The 23,330-nt window shown below is 47.8% G+C and overlaps 1 protein-coding gene across 1 annotated transcript in view; it reads left to right on the top strand.

The window, feature by feature from the left end:
• Positions 1-22,054, top strand: part of TSHZ1 (teashirt zinc finger homeobox 1) — a 71,341-nt gene extending 49,287 nt beyond the window's left edge. Inside the window, exon 2 of the mRNA XM_080919944.1 lies at positions 17,526-22,054. Coding sequence (XP_080776070.1) covers positions 17,526-20,737 — 3,212 coding nt within the window. The 3' untranslated portion in view covers positions 20,738-22,054. The remainder of the gene's footprint in view (positions 1-17,525) is intronic.
• Positions 22,055-23,330: the final 1,276 nt, after the last annotated feature.

Genomic DNA, 23,330 nt, shown 5'->3' with positions numbered 1-23,330 from the left:
TTGGGCTGTGTCCTGACATTGTTTGAAGCTAACATGAAGTGCACTGCCTGTCTGACCCATGTGAACAGCCCATTATCATAATTTCGCTGTCGTATGACCACCGAGTTAATGTACTTACAAATGACAGAGAAAGTGTGTTACATGACCTCAGGGTTTTCAAAAATTAAATGACGTCTTAGGTCGTATTTCAAAGAGTAGCTAAGGAGAATGGTTTTCTTTCCTACATGAAGTGTCACTGTTCGTGGCAACAGGATATTGTATTTCTTTTTTATTACATAAAAATGTGAAGCTTTTAAATTCCTAGATTTCCACATAAAATTTAATATCGGGGTAAGGAATGATATATCAGCGGGTAAATCTGTTCTCTGATCACAGCCCCTTACTCTAGACTAGACCTCTTCCTACTCAGGACTGTGGGAAGACTCTGTAACTGTTGCCTGATGATGAATTTCGTCTTTCCTCCCTGTATACAGCTCATGAATTCCCACCTAAAAGGCAGTAAAGCACTTGTATTTACTGAATAACTTGCCAGGACAGCTCAACTATAGATGCTTTTCCTGCTGTGTTTCAGGACTATCTTTTGTTGCTTTTCTCGTGTGTATATTTGTGCGTGTCCATATGTGTGCAGGTTTGTGAGTGTTTGGGGAGGTCAGAGGTCAGCCTCAGGTGTCATTCCTCAGGAGCAGCTGCATTGGTGGACACGTGAGCCCCGCGACTGCCTTTGTACCTTTGTAGCCTCCTGCACGCACGATACTCTAATTTGCCATTACTGTTTGTTTCTTACAAGCTTTAGGGGAGCAAACTCAGGTCCTGGTACTTTTGTGGATGGGAGCATCTCCTTCATCCCCACTTTTTGCTTTAAACTGCATTGCTTCAAAGTCCGTGTCTGAACCGAGTCAGCCCCCTGAATCTAGTGGCTGATGGTGGGTGGCAGCCAAAACTCAGGCTTCACAGTTGACTAGTCACACAGTTGAGGGAACCAGCTACCGGCCATGATGTGTGCAAGCGGGTGTCCTCCAGAGCCAGGGTCTCCTGGTCTTCATATTTACCTGTTGAGATTGACCTACCCATCTGTTCTGGAATTTTCTGTGTGGTTCAAGAATATGGTATTAAATAGAAGCTCTTTGGGGAAGAGAACAACGAGAGTTCAGCATAATGCGTTGATCTCTAGCTCTTGATGATATTAGTCTTCTGTGATAAGAATACAATGGTCTGGGAAGGAGGCAGTTGCAGACCATGCTGACCTGCTTGCTGACTGGCATAAAAACTGTACTTATCACCATGGCCTTCCTGACACATGGGTGAGTGTCGGCTGAGCAGACAACACCGACATGTGATATTCTTAGAAAATCAAAACCCAGGACAGACCCGGGACAACTTACACTTTCCTTAGGCCTCTCCCTGGGCACTGCAGTTGAAGGAACTCATCAGAAGCACCATATTGGTTCCCAAGATGCACTGGTAGACGTGTGGATTCCTGATAAGGAACTCCCTGTGAGTCTTTTTGATACAATTTGCAACCTTACGAATGCCATCTTTTTGGGAAGTTCTGGCTGCTATTGACATGACAAATATTATTTAAAGTTACTGCAATTTGTTGAAGCTTCTAAATTTAATCCACACTTCATTGTGTACTAAAATTAAATTGCAGGGGAAAAAGACATAGTTGCAGTATGTGTTTAGAGATGACTTAATATAACAGAGGAAAAAAAAATAACCCAAATAATTGGGACAGTCAAAGAATTTTTCTGACATAGCCTAAAAGTTTTTCTTTCTCCTGTAGACGCAGTGGTTCTGGAATAGTTCTAATTCCTTGATTTAAACAGACACAAATTGCAGGAATCTTTTTTTTGTCCCTGGAAATGAATGCATGCCACGATTACAAAATGTATGCCTGAGGGGAGTCTTGCTGTGCAGCTGACCTCTAGCCACAGTCCTGCAAAGGCGACACCAAAGCTGCCTTCTGAATAAGAGAAGTGTACGAGGGCCAAGCAGTGCCTCACAGACAAGGCAAGGCCATAGAACCAGGCAGGCGCTGTGCTGTCTTACTGTAGGGCACTGAGGCCAACATCGCACCACTTTGATGCTTAAAGGCCAGGGTCCCTGGGAGGCAGAGGAGAGATGGGACTCAAGAAGCTGGACTGTTTGGTCCCTGCCCCAAGGCAAAACAACGAGAGCCTGTTTCAGTGGGCCTGACAGGCGTCGTGAGCAAGGGGCCGGAGTTTCTGACTGTAGCACAGGTGTGTCCGGTGGAAGCTAGCTCCTTAGAAAGCAATTGAGGGGTTTGTGTGCGTGTTTAGTTCCGAGGAAGGAGTTCTTACGTAGGGCAGGGATGGAGATTGTTTTGAATTTGTGCAATAATAAAATGGGGTATTCTAAAACAATAGAAACAGCATCCAGCTTGATTGTCAGATCGTCTTGCAGACATAGGGCAGACAAGATTGTGCCCCATGACATCACTTCTAAATGAATCTCAGGAACAAGGTCGGAACCCTCCCCCCAGTTGGCCTCTTAAGAAGTGGTGGGTACAGCAGGGTTATTAGTACCATAAATCGCTTCGCTGTCAGTCAAATGCTGAGAGACATGGGACATGATAGGGGCCATTTTGATGACAGAGTATAAATCACCAAAGATTAAATTATTAGATAATTTGGAAACTTAACCGTTTGCATTTTACACTTCCAATTGTTTTGCTGACTTGCACTTCTCTTGGCTGTCCGGGGTTTTATTAAGTGTCTTTAAGACATCTATCACCTCCTTCCTCTTCATTTTCCAATGGGCAAATTTTCCCAGGAAGGAGAGTCGCAATACTGATGCCTGCAGTCGCTGCTCCAAAAGAGATTGCTGCATTTCCATTGACATGCAGTGCATTACCATAATTGGCTTTTCTACATGATGGGAGACAGGAAATAATAATGTCATTTTATTTACAGCCAGAGTGTCGCTTTATGAGACTTCTCCAAGTTTCTGCCATGCTGTGTAGGTCAAATGACATCTTTTGATCAGTCCTGTCCAAAGACATCAAAGCTGAGTGGCATGTAATGGAGACCTAGTGACAAACCAAATCTAGAGAAGAAATAAGACTGCCAGTTTCCCATTAAACAGCCTGCTAAACAGCACAGCTTCCCCGCGTCGGCTACGAGACCACTCTGACCACCTAAATCAGGAGAATGAAAGAAGGCTGGATTGGACATTAGTACCGCAAATGACTGCCGCCGATTGCCACGACTTGCCTCCCCTCCTCCCCCCCAAAAAATCAGCAAGCAAACCATGCGAGTTACAGCGCGGCTGCTCCGAGCCCCTTCATTTCTCTCCTGCCACTTGCTGGTTTTCTGATCTGGTTTATTTAGGTTTGACATCAGCCAAATGGTGTAGCAGGCGATCTCTGACAGATATTCCTACTGATTTAACGGGAGGCACATCTCAGGAAAGATGGATCTTCTGAGACAAGATTTCAGAGTGGTTGTTTTTTCCGTTTCCACCCCATTTTCCTCCTTTATGATTCCGCTTGATGTGTTGTTCCTATTCGCAGTCAAATCATTAGGGCCGTCAGAACTTTGGCAGAACCGTGTTTGATTGACGGCCAGGAGGTTTCGCGTTGACAGATACAGGTGCTAGCTGGCCAGCACGTGGAAGCCTTTTTTTTTTTTTTTTTTTTTTTGTTTTTTGTTTTTTTTTTTTTAAAACAAGTGTTTTATAGTAAGGATTGGTAAGAGAAGTTTCTCCACTGTGGTTCAGAAAGGTTCTTCATTGCATGTGCGTGAAGGAAACAACATGCATTTATCTGTGTCCGTTTGCTCTGAATTCAGTCACCGTCCCCTCTCTCTTTAATTTGCTCTTCTGGCCACCAACTCGGAAGCATCTGTTGTGTTCCAGGCACCATGCTAGCTGCCAAGATCTGCCAAGGTGTTGTTCGGTGCTCAGGGAGACCCTTTATGGACTCAGGGCACCTCATGCCACCATAGAGGAGCTATGGGAGGCCATCTCCATAGGGAGGGTCCTGGCAGGATCCTCTTCAACCGGAAGCAGATGCAGAGCAGAGGGACCCCCACAGAAGGAAACTGGGTTGACGTGGTCAGGAGGAGATTTGTTTCTGTTCTCTCTCTCTCTCTCTCTCTCTCTCTCTCTCTCTCTCTCTCTCTGTGTGTGTGTGTGTGTGTGTGTGTGTGTGTGTGTGAGCATACCTGTGAGCATATGTGTACACACACGGAAGCTCTGACTGGCCAGACAGCCCCAGGGATCCTCCATGTTCCTTTCCCCAGCATTTGATGACAAGCATAACTACCTTTGGTATGGCTCCTGGGTTGGACTTGAGTCCTCCTGCCTGTGTGGCTTTACTGACAGAACTTTGTACTCAGCCACGCCCCCTTCTCGGGTGAGTGCAGTGTACATCGAATAACATCATGGCAACAGGGCGAGCTCTCTACACAGACATGAACAGCCCTACGGCATCAGGCACCTGTCACCAGAACGTTCTTAGGTCTTTTCTGGAGCGTACTGACCTGTTTTGGGCCTGACGGTATCTGGCCAGATGTGGCTGAAACAGTCCCATGGACTCTGCAGGAGCCTGTAAGTGGCAGGCCTCCAAGTGTCCTTCTCTGCAGCCTACGATAACCAGAACTGAAGCTTGTCGGCAGGGCTGCCTAGGACCAGTGCTGCTGACCTGCCTCTGTGGAGAAAAGACCTTCCTTTACACTCTGTGTTCACCCCAGAACTCTTGCTGCTATTGGTGGAAAATACTGCTTAGCAACAACATCAAGAGCCCAGGTTGAGAACAGGTTCCTTAGGAGTGTTCTTTGTGTCTCTTTGGCTGTATGGAACTCATTTATCTTCTGTGCCTCAGTTTCCCTACCTGGCAATAGGTAGGATGACCATAGGAGTGTGATTTCAAGGCATAGAGAAGTAGTAAGGAGTGCTTGGCACTTGGCCCAAAGTATAGGCTCAGGAAAATCCCTCTGCCATGTAATCGTCCCATGCCACACATGCTAGTGAGATGCCCCACGGGTGTGCAGTGACGATGCTGTGTCAGTCATTCTCCAGATAACTGCTTCCAGCCTGGGAGGAAATGCTGGGGCTGTCAGTAGTGGGTTTCCACTCAGTGTCTGTGTGTGTGTGTGTCTGTGTCTGTGTGTGTGTCTGTGTGTGTGTCTGTGTGTGTGTGTGTGTCTGTGTGTGTGTGTCTGTGTGTGTGCGTGCCAGTCCTGTGGGACCTGTTTCCTGCATCTCACACCTTTGCTGACTTGTGTTTGGGAGCCCACTCGTGCCCTGCTGTTTAGATCTTTGAGCACGCGCTTTCTCTCTTTCTGCCGGAGAATACCATCTTGTACTCTCTTCATTGATTTGATCACACTCAGCCTTTCCTTCTGATGGTTTCATGGGCAGAACCAATGGAGGCAGAAGGGAGGGGACATGGAGACAGAGCATTAGATGGTGGGACCCACGGGTCTTAGGAGGACTTTCCTGTATGAACAGAAAGAATGTAACTTGTCAGTTTGTTACACTCCACAAATGAAGCTTTCAGTTTAGAGCCTTCCTAGAATTTCCATCCCAGCACCTAGAACCGTTTTAAGCATATTGCCTCTGGCTGGTGTCTGGACGTGTTCAGTGGGGACATGTCCTCAGACTAGGAACTGGTTTCAAGGTAAAAATCTTACTAGTCTTACTTCTGACTAGTCTGGGCAAGGAGTCTGGGGTCAGAGAAGACGGTTCTGGACTTGGGCTGAGCCTCCTGTGCTTTCTTATCCATTGGGAAGTTCTCCTCCTTCACCCAATGAGACAAGTGGAGTGAAATCCATTCACCAGCTGACTTGGTGCCCCAGGCATCCCGGGCCTGCAGTCTTCCCAAGTCCTACCCACGATGCTCAATAATGCAGCAAGATTTTGCTCCACAACACTGTCACCTGCCGAGGTGAGCTGTGCCCGTGCCTATCTGAAGTGACAGGCATCTTTGAGTACCACGGGCCCCAACCACCTTCCTTTTCATCATTCCTCAGGGAAGGGAACATTTCGACAAGGTGTTTCCCCTTCCAAGCTCTTTTTTCCTGCCCCCCCCCCATTCCTCCCCTCACGCCTCTCCCCTACTCTCCCAACACACCTGATCAAAACATTATCCCTGACAAAGGTTTCTCTTTCTAAATTAAATGAGTCCAAACAGCCTGGGAATTTTCACGCAGGAAGTGTAAAAGCTGATGTGCAAAGTTAATGAATCCGGTAGCGGAGCACACATGATGAAGTTGGGTAATGTGATCCAGCCGCTCTCCTGTTCCTCGAGCTCCTGTAAAGGATGTACAGAAGTTAGTTATATGGCGTGATTCTAACATCTGTCCTACCCCATAATGGCAATTTGTATAAGTAATGGAAACAGGTTAAATACTTCCATTCTAATGTTGCCGGCAGGGATGAAAATGAACATTTCAATGAAATCATCCGACAGAGAGGAAAGGGGAGGGGGGTCCAGGCGGATTCATCTCCACTCCCTTTGGTGATGGGAAGCCTAATGAGAATGTGGGATGGATAGTTTATCAGGTGGAACAGGAAGAGCCAGTGAGTCTCGGAGCTAGAATCAGTGCAGAGCAGCACCCATGCCTCGATCTCTGTGGCAGACCTTTGCTAATCGCACGCTCTTTCCACCGGGAGGGGCACCTCTCCACCGGTGTGCTCCTCTGATGGGGTGTGACGAGGGTCATCTCTGCTACAGAAACCACCATGGCAAGCTTCCAGGGCAGAGGACCCTGTCTGAGATGTAGAGGGAGGAGGTACTCTGTCGTTTTCCTTATTTCCTTGTTCATTATAAATAATCCACTTTGGGGATGGCCATTTCTTTGCTGATAAAAAAAAAAATCACTGTTTCTAGAAGTTGCTCATGTGAAGAGCCATTCTGTGAGAACTGTTGATTCTATTTGGGAATATTTTTAAATTGAGACTTAGCTCTTTGCTGCCACACACCCTATAAAACCTCTGTTCCTCTAGAGTACCAACTGGCTGCTGGCTGCTAGTAAGGGATGTTCAGGTGTGCGCAGGAACTGGGACTGTAAATTGAGCACACAAATGTGGGGTATCTGACAGATCTTCATGCTGAAATGCCATATATAGTATCCATAGCTTGGTAACTATACAGTAGTTACAACTTCTTGGCCAGGTATGCCTGTAATTAAAAAAATATGTATGCACACTACACACACACACACACACACACATACACACACATGCACATGCATACACACATATACATACATACATACACACATACATGCATACATGTGTGCACAAAGTGAAAACCTTTGGTTAACTAGCTTGCTGCACCGTATTAAAGGTGGGTATCTGAGAGATTGCAGCCACTCCCTCCCTCTTGGAGCATCCCTTCCTAGAGTGCCTTGCACTTTCTCCAAATGCTTTCTGTCAGAGAGCGTTGTCACAGGTGTTCGTCTGTCCTGGTGCAGGGTGCAGGCGCAACCGGGTTGGAACCTGCTCTGTTCTTTCTCGGTGGATCCTGTGCTGACTTGAGCTTGGAGTGTGTTCCCGGAAGCCTTTCTTCTATTGTTGCTGCAGCTTCTTGAACAGAGCACCCACACTTTTGTGCATCTATCTGAGGGGGGAACAGTGGTGATGAGGCAGAATCCTGGGAGCATTCTGAGAGGGAATACAGAGAGGGTGGCTCAGGTACACCTTAATCTGTGCATAATTGGGGTGCAGATTAAGACACAGGTTGGGGTGTGGCAGACCTAATTGCTCTGAGCCAGTGTTAGTAGGACTCTAGGGAACTGAGAACTTTACTACATTTAGCCATTAAAAAGCAAATACAGCTGCCACTTCCGACTATCCTTAAAGTGACTGTAGACAAGAGAGAGCCGGGTTTTCTGTAAGGAAACAAAGATGTTCTGAACAACGTTGGGCCTGGGATTGAGAAATACAGCTTTTATCTAATTTGCCAAAGATACGATGTTTGTGCCTCATTATATAGTTTGGGTTTGAGATGAAAATATTTTTTTTCAGACAATATGTGCGTATTTATGTTGTAAACCATCAGGGCACACATGGTTGGTGTCACATTAAGCTGTAACAGGCCTGTATACATTGCCTTCTGTCCACTCATATTAGAACACACACAATCTATCGTGACTCAGGATGACAGCACACCTTTAGGGACACATTGGCATCCAGAAGGCACATTTTATGACAAAAGTTATTAACAAGATTTAATTTTTAGAAAAAATGGAATCCGATCATAGGTTTATTTCTCCGAATCCTGTCTTTCAAATGGTCGGGGTTAAGAAGTTTGTCAGGTTCACACACATAAGCACACACCTGTATATATATGCATTGCAAACATGTGTGAAGCACGTGTGTTTTGTGCTCACACGTGCAGCTTTTCTGTGCTGCTGGTCCATATTTGTTCTCGTGGCCTGTGAGACAGCTCCCCGCCCCCCACCCCTGCCCCCAGCAGGACATACTGTACGTGTTCACACTGTCACCGTCTGCACCATCCTGCTAGGCTCAGGAAGGGCGGGGAAGTGCTTGCAAAGCTGTTTTGACACAAAAAGAAATGGCAGAAATGATGATTCGGAGGCTTTGTTTTAGTTGATGGGGAAAATGTCATTTATTTCTGTAAGTAATTGTGAAAGGAGAATTTTATACTGCAGTTACCAATTCCTGACTGCTCATTCATGAGATTTCCATGCTGGGGGTCGGGAGGGAGGGGCATATGGATGGTGCTGTGGGGGTGTCCCTGGAGAAAATGTAATGGGGGTGACTTTGCTTCCTGGGCTCATCAGACTCTTTCTTTAAAAACCTGTTAGGCCAGAAAATTATATCCATTCACCTTGTGAAGTGTTTTGTTCTCAGTTTCATCTGTAGAAATAGCATTCTCTACAGATACCACTCTGTATTCCAGGACATTTATACACATGAAAATGAAAGATTCTTAGAAGATCGTAGCCTATATAAAACAAAAGATTTTCGGAAGAGCAGCACGTGTGGTGAAGACAAAGGTGCCGATAAATAATTCCTCCAGCTGAATTTGAAAATTCTCTCCTTCCCCCAAGGAAACTCTTTTAAGGAAGCATCTTTGAAAGCAATTCTGAAGATTCAATGATAATAGTAAAAAAAAAAAAAAAAAAAAAAAGAGGGTAATTATTCTGATAAAAATTACATTCTCCGTCACAACAGGGCAGATACAATTCGGTTCAAACACCAATATTGTTATTAGACAGATTTGAGGGACGTCTGGTGCTGTGGTATCAAGTGCTTAGTTTCTGACCAAGTATAGAAACCATGATGAGGTATGTTTGCTCAGAATTCCCCGTGTTCTCAGAAAAGTGGCATTTAGCCATGGCATCCTCAAAGATAAAGGGCCCCTACCATGGTGCCCAAACAGTCTCCTTTGTGCCCTCACCACGTCCTGTTGTCAGCTCATGTCAGAACAGACTGTAATTGCCTAAAGATCGACAATCCTTTAGCCAGTGTGTCTTAGAAAATAAGATGTCTGACTTTCTAATGGAGACTGCATTCTGAGATGCTCTGAGGTTTCAGGGACCGTGGAACCTGTGCTTCTCCCCCGCACCCTGTCCCAGGACCTTCAGCTGAGGCCCACGGAAGGGAACTTTATAGAAGGTGTAATCTCTGGGTTGCAGCATGTCAAGGAGCAAGGGTGGCGGGTCTGGTGGTGGCATTCTTCACAGGCTGGTTGAGGTGTGAGGCCGTTGGTCCTCAATCATGTTTCTTCTCTTCTAGCAGGGGAGTCCCACCTGTTGGTTAAAATCTACTGTTTCCAGGATATCAGATACTCCTGGGCTGGGGCCCCATGCTCTGTGGGTTACTTGTTAATACTGGGTGACTAGATTAGACTGTGCCTCTACAGTGGGATGGGATGGGGTGGAGTCTGTCCTTTCCCATCTGGGGAAATGACTGAGAATATGTCTTCCCTGGTGCTTGGCTTTGGTTCCCACTTCTTGGGTGAGACTTGATCTGCTAGAGCCAGAGAGTTGCATTGTGTGCCTGCCTCTATGTGTGCAGCTGCTGAAGAAACCCCTCCCTGCTCCCGGTGCTCACGAGGGCTGGGCACCTCTCAGCTGTCTCACTCCACTCTGACTTCCCTCCGACCTTTCCCTCTTCTTTTTCTTCCTGACACCATGGAGCACCAGGAAGCTTCACGCCGTTTTATATACTGTCTCTGCTACCGTGCCTGTAAAGTCGGGTTGTAACGTCACCAGCTTGAGACAAAAGGTTAATATCTGATTTGCTTGTGGGCAGATCAGGATGGGGCTTGGGATATGCTTTCTTCTAATTTCAAATTGAATTCCGGGGCAGTGAGAGAAAGAAGAAATTGTATTTGTTTTAGGTCAGTTACCTATGGATTCCTAATTAAAATTAGAATGGAGAGGAGGTCATTTTTATTTACCGACCCTTCAGTTCTTAGAGATAGCTTCTACTGGGGCTTAAGTAAGGAGACTTCTGTTACAAGTCAAATGCGTCGGCAAAACGTCGCATTAACAATCCCTACCAGCAACTCAAATTTGCAGAAGTGATAGAAACATTTTTGGCCCTATCACGGTAGAACAGAAGTGGCCTTTCAGCCTTGCCTGGCAGGGCGTCAGCTTTCCTGTGAGAAATCACAACCACCCCAGCAAATTAATGTATATCTTGCTTGCATTTTTATGTTCTTTTCGGACGAGGAAAGAATGTGTTTTGCCTGTTTCTGCTTTCTCTGCACTTTCTCTTCCTTGATAGATTCAGGCTCTCACTAAAACCACCTGCTCTTTCCATGGCAAAGGTGAAGTCACTTTACGAGCAGTAAATTATAAGTCTGGAAGACGTTGTGTTTTGCTGGGTTCTGTGATGAACTGAAGCCACACACCCATCCTTTAGGTGTGTGTGAGCCCCTTTTGTGAATTGGTCCCTTGGAGTAAATGTATTTTGATATAATGGCCATCTGTTCAGGAGTATCATGTTTGCCAGTTTTAAAAAAAGTTTGATGTAGATAAACATGCAATTTGGTCTGATTATAGTCTCACCAGGTGGTAATACAATAGTAAAGTTGGTGTTCACTGTAAGGCAGCCACCAGGCAGCTACTAAGGACCTGAGTTCTTTACTTGATACTTTTAAACATCCACTTTCCTCATAGCCAACTGTCTGTGACGTGGCCGAATGAGGACACAGCACTGGTGGAATGAGATGCCCCTCCCCTTGAGAGCTGGCTGGGAGCAGCCCTAATACCTACTTTGGGTTGCTTCCTGGCTTCATTCCTTCATTCCTTCCTTCCTGCCTTTGTTCCTTTCTTCCTTTGTTCTTTCCTGTTTTCCTTCTTGTCTTCCTCCTTCCTTCCTTTGTTCCTTCCTTCCTTCCTTTCTTCCTTCATGTCTTCTTTTCTTCCTTCTTCGTCCTTCATTTTTTCCTTTCTTTCTTCCTCCTTCATTCCTTCATTTCTTCCTACCTGCCTTCCTTCCTGTCTTCCTTTCTTCCTTTTTGCCTCCCTCCTTTCCTTCCTTCCTTCCTCCCTCCCTTCCTTCCTTCCTTCCTTCCTACCTTCCTTCCTTCCTTCCTCAGTGCTCTAGGGAACATGAAAAGGGAGGGCCCCAGAAGCATCTACTGGGCCACATGTCACACCTGGTATCAGGACACTATACTGGCTCAGCTTCCATGAGGGGCAAGCAGATTGTCATCCTCTTCCTGTTGTCCCAGGGCTAGGTTGAGTGGTGTATGGCTGAGCTGGGATGTCTTTCCATAGCAGCACAGAGAGAGTAAACCAGTGGGCCTGTTAGTGCGTGTTGTTGTTTATTCTGTGTGTACAGCTTTGGGGTGCGGCAGAGATGAGCAGATGCCTTGGCACCTTCCAGCCACTATAACAATATCATAGATAAAAACAGTGAGAATGTTTTTTTTTTTTTTTAACCTAGAGTCCAGAAACCCAGGTTAAGGTGTCAGCAGGTCATACCATCTCACTGTGACCCTCTGTGCAAGAAGGGGCACAGTGGCATTCTGGACCTTCATTTATGAAGGGACAAATCCTACTCCTGTGGCCTCTACCCTTGAGTGTGAGCACCTCCCAAGTCCCTCCTGACTGACTCACCCGACTATTAGATTTCAAGGTGAATTCTGGGAGAAAAGAAACATTCACACTAGGACAATGGATAAGCACAGAGTTGGATTGATGACCATGGTAATTCTTGTAACCTTACAGGTTTCTCTATTACCATGGTCACGCTTTAGGAAGAGTAAGGCTCCAAGGAGCAAGTATGTGTGTCGGCCTTACCCGTGTACCCGGATCAATAGGCCTTTCTCCCTCTCCTTGTGCCAGACTGAAAGGCAGCTGGTGGTCCCTTCGCAGGGACCAGTGGTCATAGGCCCAATCTGTATAAGTTCATGATTGACCACTCTGTTTCTCTTGGCTCCACATCCAAGCACCCTTTTCTTTGGATCACCCCCAAATCCAAGGGTCATTAGGTTGACCTGCTTTTGCATGACAGATATTGCAGTACGGGGATGGTTCTCTGACAGCCCTCCATGACTGGGCCAGGCTACTAAAGTCAGGGTATGGGAAGCCCTTCTGGTTGTCAGGCTACAGAATCCAGGCTTGGGAACTCTTCCTGGCCACTCTTTTTCTCTGCAGGCGCTGAACTTAGAAATGAAGTTCTGCGGGTTTTGGGTCCTTAGGGCTCTCGCTTGAAATGCCAAGAACTCTGTCTCTAGCATTTGCAAGTGTGGCTGAGAGCGGGCTGGCTGATTAGACACTGCTTTGGAGGAGAAAGGTCTGAAGGGCAGAGGTGTTCAGTGGTGTGGGATAGAAGACAGATGTGTGCCCCCAGCTGTCACTCCAGAACATGTGGGCTGAGAATAGATGTAGTGTACTAGGAACAGGGACAAGTGTGAAGTAGTTGGGAAGGAGAAGGTGTCAGGGCATAAGTAACTGGAGGAACATGGAAGACAGGGCGAGCATGACCCAGAGATGGAGAATGGACTCAGCCTGGCTGACTGAAGGCCACAACACCAGGTTACTCTCTTGCTTGTCTAGAAGACTGCAGCTGTCTTCCATGGGGCCCCTGTGGGTGGGCATGGGACAGAGAGTATCCGGGGAGGTGGATGGGGCATTCTGGACAGCTCAGAGGAGAGACCACCAGTGCGTAGACCTGTGCCATCTGCAGCTCTGTTGATTGTTCAGCATTAACGAAAAGTAGGCACAGTGATGAGGGTAGCCGTCTGACAGCCCTCCCTCCCGGGGGGGAAAGTCCATCTCTGTGAATGGGAAACTGGTGATTTTGAAAATACCAGTATTTATCGGGAGGCACGTCCACAGCAGTCAGAAAACCATGTATCCTTTGGCTTGAAGAAAACACCGTTAATGCTCCCAGAGAAGGGCTTTCCCATTGTGTTGGCCACACACCTTTGTGTTTTGCCTTTGTTGTCTTTGTCTTTCTCTGTATCTTTAGGGCATGGTTTTCGTGTGCATGCATGTGTGCATACCTGTGTGTGTGTGTGTGTGTGTGTGTGTGTGTGTACAAGTGCATATACGTGGGTACATGTATATGCGTGTACTCATTAAGGACGAAGGTCAATCTCAGGTGTTGTTCCTCAGGATCTGCTCACCTGATTAGGCTAATTAGGTTAGGCTGGCTGGAAAGTGAACCCCAGGGATCCGCCCGTCTCCACCGTCCCAGCACTGGGGTTGTAATGTGCACCCCCACACCTTACTTTTGTATATGGGATTTGAGGACTGAACTCGGATCCTCATTCGTGCAGGGCAAGTGCTGTACCAACTATTCTAGAACTTAAAAGGTCTGTCCTAGAACACACTTTTATGGAAGTACTGAATCCCTATTATTGAAGACTTAGGGTTTCGGCAAATGTGCCATGATACTGTGCAGGGAGCCTTCATGCATGAAACTGTTTCTTCATTTCACATCGTCTTAGGCTGCGCACGTAAGAGTAACGTTTTTGGGCTAGAAGGTATCAAATTTTCAAACTTCTCTCTTTTTTGCCTTGGGTATTTGATCCCCCCCTCACATACACACACCCTCTCTCTCCCTCTCTCCTGATGGTTTGTCACTGCCTCCCACGTCCCATGGCCCATGTTTGTCATACAGCTGGATCATGTCTGTGCCTGCCATGTAGCACAGGCTTGGCTTTGACTGGTGGTGATCAGCAGGTGTAGGGGACACAGAAGGCTTTGGTGGTCACAAGCCTTTAAGGATGAAGTCAGGGTCAGTCCTCTAGACTACCGTGGGACAGACTCAGGAGGCACAGAGCCAGCAGAGGTCTGTGGACCTCCGCCACTCCCAGGAGAATATCCAGTGCAGAGGAAACAGAAGCCACTTCCAGCCTGGGGCATCTGCAGGGTGGATGACTTAAGTGGGACAGAGAGGAACGTTGGCCCAGCTTTCACGGCGGTCCCTTGTCCCCTCCTCCACCCTGACATACTCTTCCTGCTTTATTTCCCCCTGAGACTTAAGCTTTAAGGGTCGGGGACCTTACTTCTTTTCCACAGCCACCTTCCAGACAACAGGCAGTGCTGGCAGACATGAGGTGGGGTGTGGCAGCCAGAGAATGGCTGCTAGGGCTGAGGGCCCCATGCTTTGTGGTTCTGTTCCATGTCCCCGTGACACTATCTGCTGTGCTGGCATTGTGGGATTGCTCATGATGCACATGTCACCTCAGTCTAGGAGCCACCACATGTAGGCTAGCTCCTTGGGAGAAGAAAGTGCAGGAAGAAGGTGGCATCCCCGTGACGACACTTCTTCTGGGACAAGGGAGAGATCAAACATGTAGGGTGACCTAGGAAGAAGCTACTGACACCAGATACCTACGAGCCACTCCCCGTACCTTTACATGTTCTCCAGCCAGGACAGCCTAGCCCAGCTTCCTGTAAGGCTGTAGGGAATGGGCCTCGTCCGTGGGCCTCATGGTATCCCAGATCTGGATACCCTGAACATTCATCTCTTGTGAGCAGAATGAAAATGTGCGTGAGTCTTACAACATTTCGAGCCTTCCATTTTCTAGGAAAGCTGTAGAATTATCTGAGCACACGGTGCTGTGGAGAAAGCCTGAGGCCTCACCCCATGGATCATTTTTCACAGTAGCACAGCATTAGTAGACCTGTACTTCCTGGTTCATTAGTGGAACAGGAACCAGGACCTGTGACATTCAGAGTACTTTGGGATTTTCACAGAGGTGAGCTGAGGCTGAATGTGGAAAGGCAGTGGGCACACATGTTCTGCAGGGCCTTAGAGCTCCCCGTGTGGCAGATTCAACGGTATCTTGTGTGTGCATATGTGTGCGCTTCTGTGTATAGGGTAACCATTCCTGTATGCTCTCAGGTACATGTGCTTCCATATGCATGCTCATACATGTGGGTGGTCATATATAGGTTTATAACATGATATGACCATGTATGTCTTAGCACATGTGTGCTTGTAAATGTAGATGACTGTGAGTGGCATGTTGAGTGTGTACAGGGGTGATCATGCACATGCTGTCACATGTTCTCATGATAGTGGTGTTCTATTGTGTTTACCTTACACATCTGAATGACTGTGCATGTGCCCCTCAGATGTGTGATTGCATGCACAGGATAACCATGCATGCATTTGTAATGCGTGTGTTCATACAGTGGGGTGATTATGCATGTACTATCATCGTATGCATGCTCATATGTATAAAGTATGTGTGTTGTCTGTCATACATGAACTTATACATACTGTGTGATTATGCATGCACTGTCGTGTGTGTGTGTGTGTGTGTGTGTGTGTGTGTGTATGTATAGATATGTATGTGTTGCAGTCATTCATGTTCTGTGAATGCCTGCTCTGAAGCCTGGAGTCTTTCATTTGCAGGTGTAGAAGCTTCCTGGTCCTCCACCCTGCCTGGGTCCTCCCCTGGGGCACAGAGCTGTTCTTTGTCCCTCCTGTCATCCCTCTCAGAAAATGCCTGTGCTCTTTGCCACACTCCCTTAGGATCCGGCTCTGATAATGTGATAATGAATGATCATGTTTAATGAGACGCTCCTCTCAGGTCACGCCAGTGCATTTTAATCGGGGCTTGCTGGAGAATACCTCAACCTCGAATTTCCTACTTTCTCATGAAGCACTAGGTCACCTAGTTTTTCTGCCAGAGAAAGGGAGGGGGGAGGAGGGGAAGGAGACAGTGGGGAGAGGGAGAGAGAGAGAAGCACATTGCTCAAATAAGTTTAAGAGGTAGTAAAAAAATATGTCAGTACCAAGATATGTCACACATCAAAGCATTTAAAATGACCTGAAGTAAGAATCAAGGTTTTTCCTGGAACCTGCATGTGTCCTTCAGTAGTCTGCAGACGCTGTAGGCCTGTGGCAGCCACTGGGGCATATGCTGCTACTGCCGTCATAATTAAAATCTATTAAGGCAAAGTTCTCATAACATGAAAGTGACCATTGCAGCCATTTTTAAAGGTACAATTTAGTGGCATCCGGAACATTCCTGTTGCTGGGCTGCCATTCCCACCGTCTAATTCCTAAACGCATGGTAGCCCTGCCACCCGCCAGTCTGAGCTTGGCTGCTGTACAGACCTCTTAGAAGGGCCCAAGTCACTATCTGTCCTATGTACCTAGTCCATTTTCCTTTGTGCAGTGTCCTTGAGGCTCAGCCATGTCTTCGCAGGGCCAGGGACCAGTGTTTTCTTTCTAGGACTAGACGCTGCTCTGCGGTGTGGATGACCACATCTGTCTGTGTGATGGATGCTTGCCTTGTTTCTTCCTTTAACTGTGGTGTGTGATGCTGCTTTGGGTATTGGTATGTGGCAATGGCCTTGGCCACCCCTGAGCAGCCTTTCGTAGGTAATGCTGGGCTTTGTTCTGGCAACACACTCATGCCGTGATAAGCATTTTTTTTTCTTTTTTAGTGAAAACCATATTACTTTTACTGCTTCCCATAAAAGAGTATTTTTACTTATGGAAACCATAGAATATTGCCAGGGAAATACATCGGTCTACAAAGAGAACTGGGTTCCTCCTAATTTCACCAAATGTGCCATGTAGAAATCAAAGAGGACTTGCAGGTCCAATGTGAGATCCCTTCTTGTTCCCCGCAGCCTCTAGCCAGACAGATGTCTTTAAGAAGCTGTAGTGCATGCCTGCAATGTTAACATCTGTAGGGTCGGGAAAAAGATCAGGAGTTCAAAGCCAGCCTGGGCACTGGAGACACTGCTGGAAATAGGAGAGAGGGTAGTGGGGGTGGGAGGGAGGGATGGACAGAAAGATGTTGGGGAAGAAGGAAGAGGAAGGAATTGGGGAAATGGGAGGGAGGAAGAGAAGAGGGAGAGCCGAGTTAGAAAGGGCTTAGGCTTTAGTGCTGAGAGGGCAAACTTTGCTGGGGGACAGTCTCAGTGTGGTTCTGTTCCTGCTTGCTGAGGTCCAGGGGGTGGGCATGGAGTTGAGGTTGAGGTGGCCTTGTAGGCTGGGAGCCTGGCTGAAAAACATCTTTTTAAGGATTACCTAACTGCTGGGGAGGTTGCGTCCTTGAGGATGATTTACTCCTCTGACTATGGCTCATTTTTCTCTCCTAGCTTATGTTCCCGAGGAAGAGCTGAAGGCAGCCGAAATAGATGAGGAACACGTGGAGGATGGTGGGCTGTCTCTGGACATTCAGGAGAGCGAATTCGTGTGCAACGAAGAGGCGGAGATCAAAGAAGCCCAGAGCTATCAGAATTCCCCCGTCAGCACTGCCACCAACCAAGACGCTGGCTACGGATCGCCCTTCAGCGAGGGCAGTGACCAGCTGGCCCATTTCAAAAGCTCCTCCTCCAGAGAAGAGAAGGAGGAGCCACCACCATGTCCAGACAGTGTCTCCTATCCCCAGGACAGCTTGGCACAAATCAAAGCCGTGTACGCGAACTTATTTTCAGAGTCCTGCTGGTCTAGCCTAGCATTGGATTTAAAGAAGTCCGGCTCTACCACCAGCAACAACGATGCCAGCCAGAAGGAGAGTTCCACCCCCACCCCCACCCCCCCTACCAGTACCGCCAGCAACGCCTGCACCACGTCTACCACGGCCATTACCAGCTGCAGCACCAGCACCAGCCATAGCAGCACCAGTAACAACAGCGGCTCGGGGTATGACTGGCATCAGGCTGCCCTGGCCAAGACGCTGCAGCAGACGTCATCCTACGGACTGCTGCCCGAGCCCAGCCTGTTCAGCACTGTGCAGCTCTACCGGCAGAACAACAAGCTGTATGGCTCCGTGTTCACGGGGGCCAGCAAGTTCAGGTGCAAAGACTGCAGCGCGGCGTACGACACGCTGGTGGAACTGACGGTGCACATGAACGAGACAGGCCACTACCGAGACGACAACAGAGACAAGGACTCTGAGAAGACCAAGCGGTGGTCCAAGCCCAGGAAGCGTTCTCTGATGGAGATGGAGGGGAAGGAGGACGCACAGAAGGTGCTCAAGTGCATGTACTGCGGACACTCCTTCGAGTCCCTGCAAGACCTCAGTGTCCACATGATCAAAACGAAGCATTACCAGAAAGTGCCTCTGAAGGAGCCCGTGCCAGCCATCACCAAACTGGTCCCTTCCACCAAAAAGCGGGCGCTGCAGGACCTGGCATCCCCTTGCTCCCCAGAGCCCACGGGCATGGCCACTGACGCTGCACTGAGCGAGTCGGCCAAGGACCAGAAAACGGCCAACCCGTACGTGACTCCGAACAACCGTTACGGCTACCAGAATGGTGCTAGCTACACATGGCAGTTTGAAGCCCGCAAAGCCCAGATACTCAAGTGCATGGAATGTGGCAGCTCCCATGACACCTTGCAGCAGCTCACAGCCCACATGATGGTCACTGGCCACTTCTTAAAGGTGACGACCTCCGCGTCCAAGAAGGGAAAGCAGTTAGTGCTGGACCCTGTGGTGGAAGAGAAGATCCAGTCCATCCCCCTGCCCCCGACCACTCACACCCGGCTGCCTGCCTCTAGCATCAAGAAACAACCGGACTCTCCTGCAGGCTCCGTAGCTTCGGAAGAAAAGAAAGAGCCCGAGAAGGAGAAGGAGAAAGAGAAAGCCCCTCCAGCAGCTGGGGATGCAGAGAGAAAAATCAAAGAGGAGACCGAAGAAGCCACTGAGAAGTTTGAACCCACTGCCCTCTATCAGTACCTGCGGGAGGAAGACCTGGATGACAGCCCCAAGGGGGGAGTCGATATCCTAAAGTCACTTGAGAACACCGTGTCCACGGCCATCAGTAAAGCCCAGAATGGTGCGCCCTCATGGGGTGGGTACCCCAGCATCCATGCAGCCTACCAGCTGCCGGGCACGGTGAAACCGCTGCAGTCAGCTGTGCAGAGCGTGCAGATACAGCCGTCGTACGCCAGTGGCGTGAAGTCACTGTCCTCCACAGAGCACAATACCCTCCTGCACTCCCCAGGGAGCCTCACACCCCCACCCCATAAGAGCAACGTGTCTGCCATGGAGGAGTTAGTAGAGAAGGTCACGGGCAAGGTCAGCGTCAAGAAGGAGGAGAGGCCCACTGAGAAGGAGAAGACCTCCCCGGTCAAAGCCATCTCCCCTGTGGCGAAGGAGAATAAAGATCTTCCTAAGTCAGAAGAGACCGGGAGCAAGCTGCAGAAGAAGGGCTTGGATCCGGAAACTGGGAAGGCCAAAAAGGAAAGTACTGTGGATGCTCACACCCCAAATGGGACAGAGCCTCTTAAAGCCAAGGTCACGAATGGCTGCAGCAATCTGGGTATCATCACGGACCACTCTCCGGAGCCCTCTTTCATCAACCCACTAAGCGCTCTGCAGTCCATCATGAACACCCACCTAGGAAAGGTGTCCAAGCCTGTCAGTCCCTCGCTGGACCCGCTGACGATGCTCTATAAGATCAGCAACAGCATGCTGGACAAGCCCGGCTACCCCACCACCCCTGCCAAGCAGGCCGACGCCATTGACCGCTACTACTATGAGAACAGCGACCAGCCCATTGATCTGACCAAGTCCAAGAACAAGCCACTGGTCTCGGGCGTGGCAGACGCTGTGTCCTCGCCTCTGCGGGAGAGCGCCCTCATGGATATCTCCGACATGGTGAAGAACCTCACAGGCCGTCTAACCCCCAAGTCCTCCACACCCTCCACGGTGTCAGAGAAGTCAGATGCGGATGGCAGCAGCTTTGAGGAGGCCCTGGACGAGTTGTCACCTGTTCACAAGAGGAAGGGGCGCCAGTCCAACTGGAACCCACAACACCTCCTCATCCTCCAGGCCCAGTTTGCCTCCAGCCTCCGGGAGACGGCGGAAGGGAAATACATCATGTCGGACCTGGGCCCTCAGGAGCGGGTGCACATCTCCAAGTTCACCGGGCTCTCCATGACCACCATCAGTCACTGGCTGGCCAACGTCAAGTACCAGCTGCGGAGGACAGGGGGAACCAAGTTCCTTAAGAACCTCGACACAGGGCATCCTGTTTTCTTTTGTAACGATTGTGCCTCTCAGTTCAGAACCGCCTCCACGTACATCAGCCACCTGGAGACGCACCTGGGCTTCAGCTTGAAGGACCTCTCGAAGCTGCCGCTCAGCCAGATTCAGGAGCAGCAGAGCGTCTCTAAAGCCCTCGCCAACAAGACTCTGGGCCCGCTGGGGTCCTCCGAGGAAGACCTGGGCTCCACGTTCCAATGCAAGCTCTGCAACCGAACTTTTGCGAGCAAGCACGCGGTAAAACTGCACCTCAGTAAGACACATGGCAAGTCTCCGGAGGACCACCTGATCTACGTGACGGAGCTGGAGAAGCAGTAGTGTGCAGGCGTGCAGGCGGTTGCAGACTGTCGGACTTTCTCTCTTGCTGCACTAGGCCTGGCCTGAGCCTCTGAAATCAGCCTCTCCTTTGTCGCTGGACTTGGTTTTTCTCACACATATTTTGTAGTTATATTTATCTGCTCTTTGTCTGATCTGTGCATGTTATTTTTCTTTTTTTTTCCCCCCGCGAGTCAAAGTCTGACCTTTATTTTCAGCATCCGTTCTTGTTGTTAAGCTATCTTTTGTAGGAAACAGTGGGGGTACTCTTGGAGACATTGTTGAGCAGTAAAGAAAAGGATACTAATAGCAGCGATAAAGAGACATCCGAAAATTACAAAGTTGCCATGACAATAAAGGTCACAGGACCTGGTATCAAGTTTAACCCTTTGAGGACTTTATCTCTGTGCCTTTCACTCAAAAATTAAATAAACAAAATTTTTTTTAAAAAAGAAAGAAAGAAAAAAGGGGGAAAGGCGCTTAAAGGCATTTCATTCAGATCAAAAGCTGTGTCAGACACAAAACTTATTTAATAATTAAAAAATGAGCTTTTATGGCAAGACATGCATGCAGCAGTTGGAGACAGAAGGCTATCTAGGACTCACGGGGTTAGGAAGCCACAACTTTATATGTTCAAAACAAAAACAACGAACACCCCAGTCACCACTATGCCCAAACCCTCTGGATGCTGAAAAATGCCACTTTTGGCAAAAAAAAGTATGCAAGCTTATTATTTAAAAATGTGTAAAAATGCTATTTCTTTTTTTTCCTGTAAAATACTGCAGTTTATAGTTATTTACAAATGTAAGCTTTGGTATCAGCTGACCTTTCTATAGCGTGATGCATTGGTAAATGAAAAAAAAAAAAATCACAGAAAAAAAAAAACAAAAAAAAAAATGGGGCAAATGTTGGATCCCTTCCTTGTAAATTGCCAGCATCAGCTTACACACGCCTGTATGTTACATATCATATCATTTTAATCTATTCAACTTTCTTTGTACCTTCTGGCTGTATGCTTTCTCTTTTAACTTTTTATATTGTCATTTTATATTAAATTTCTGTGTATATAATGTAAAACCACAATTTTTTGGATAAAATTTAGTTCCTGCAGCTTGATTTAAATAGAGAAAAATTTACCTGCACCTGCATCTTCTCAGATGCATGTACTCAGAGGAACTATCAGACAAAAATAAATAAATAAATAAAAACCAGAGCAAGCAGTGCACTATTAATTATACGTTTTGATGTCCCGTCATTAATACTGTACAGTCCGTTTTGGTTCACACAATTAAATCTACTGTTTTCTCAAATGTAAAATAAACCCACACACAGTTCTTGATTTACAGAGATTGTGGTGCTGTCCTTACTTTTCCTTCCAGATGTTATTTCAACCACAAGGAAGTATTGCTTACATGATCAACAACGATTTTATTCACTCGTCAGCCCAGGATGTGTGTGCTGACACACTTCATTCAGAAGAGAAGTGTTGCATGTTTAAAGGTGATAATTAACATGTTTACCCCCACTGCGTGCCCAAGATTCCCAGAGTTCAGTTCTTCCATGGTGGCTGTTTGGTCCATTGGTAGGCTGTGGTGATTCTTTCAGTGAATCCTTCCAGATGGTTAGAAACAGCTGCCACCAGCTTCTGCTGTACATCTGGGGGCTTCCTGGCCAGGTAGTAGGCTAGACCTCACACAGCCCAGGCCCTGGTGACCTGGATTAGTTCTGTGTGGCATCATCTGACAGTTTTTTCATATAGTCGTTGAGTGGAGTTCTTTTGTCATTCCCAAGACACATGAGGGATCCCCCCAAAAGAACCAATGCTGGTCCTGAGGTGTCGTGTCTCAGCTCCCAGATACCTGAACTGGTTACTCTGGCTCATTTTCAGCAGCTGAGGACACCAAGATCCCTGGTCTCTTACCTCAAAACACTTGGTAAAGGGTTTTCTGTTTGTTTGTGTTTGTTTTGTTTTACTATTTGTTTAAGTCTCTATAGAATTACGTCCCCAGAAAAGTAAGAACTCACACTGTGTTCAGAAATGCCTAGGCAGTCAAAACGTTTTGATGACTCCCTGGCTCAATCTTAAAGGTTAGGGTCCATCCTGTTTCTGCTAAGGGCTGAAGGAGGTGGCACAGGTCAGGCCTGGCAGTCATGTTTGCACAGGGATGCTTGCTGAAATTTTCTAACTTCTTTCATTGGTAAGTCGCTGTTTCAGCCACTTAGACTCACACTACAGCCACTCGGTGACTGGACACTGGGTGCCGGTAGATACTGGAAGAGTAATCAGGCCGGTGGTGTGGGCAGATATGGGGTGCTTGCAAAGCCATGTCTGGGTGATGGATACATTTTGTTTTAAATTGCAGATCTGCAAACATTTCATCCTCACAGTAAGAACTGGGAAGCTGCAGTTTACTGGGAGGTGAGAGTTCTGAGGAAGAGCCTGCTCCGTCTGCCTCAGTGTCAAAGTCAGCAGCACAGCCCAGAACTCCAGCTTTCTCCCTGTTTTCTTTCTTTGTAGTTCTTGGGCTCAGCAACACACTGTTACCATTCCTGTTTCCCAGTTGGTAGGCAGACGTTTCCTCAACACCACAGAGAT

The sequence above is a fragment of the Micromys minutus genome (assembly GCF_963924665.1).
Source record: "Micromys minutus genome assembly, chromosome: 8".
NCBI classification, from domain to species: Eukaryota; Metazoa; Chordata; class Mammalia; order Rodentia; family Muridae; genus Micromys; species Micromys minutus.
The sequence above is the reverse complement of the archived record's forward strand: the minus strand, read 5'-3'. Positions and strand labels throughout refer to the sequence as shown.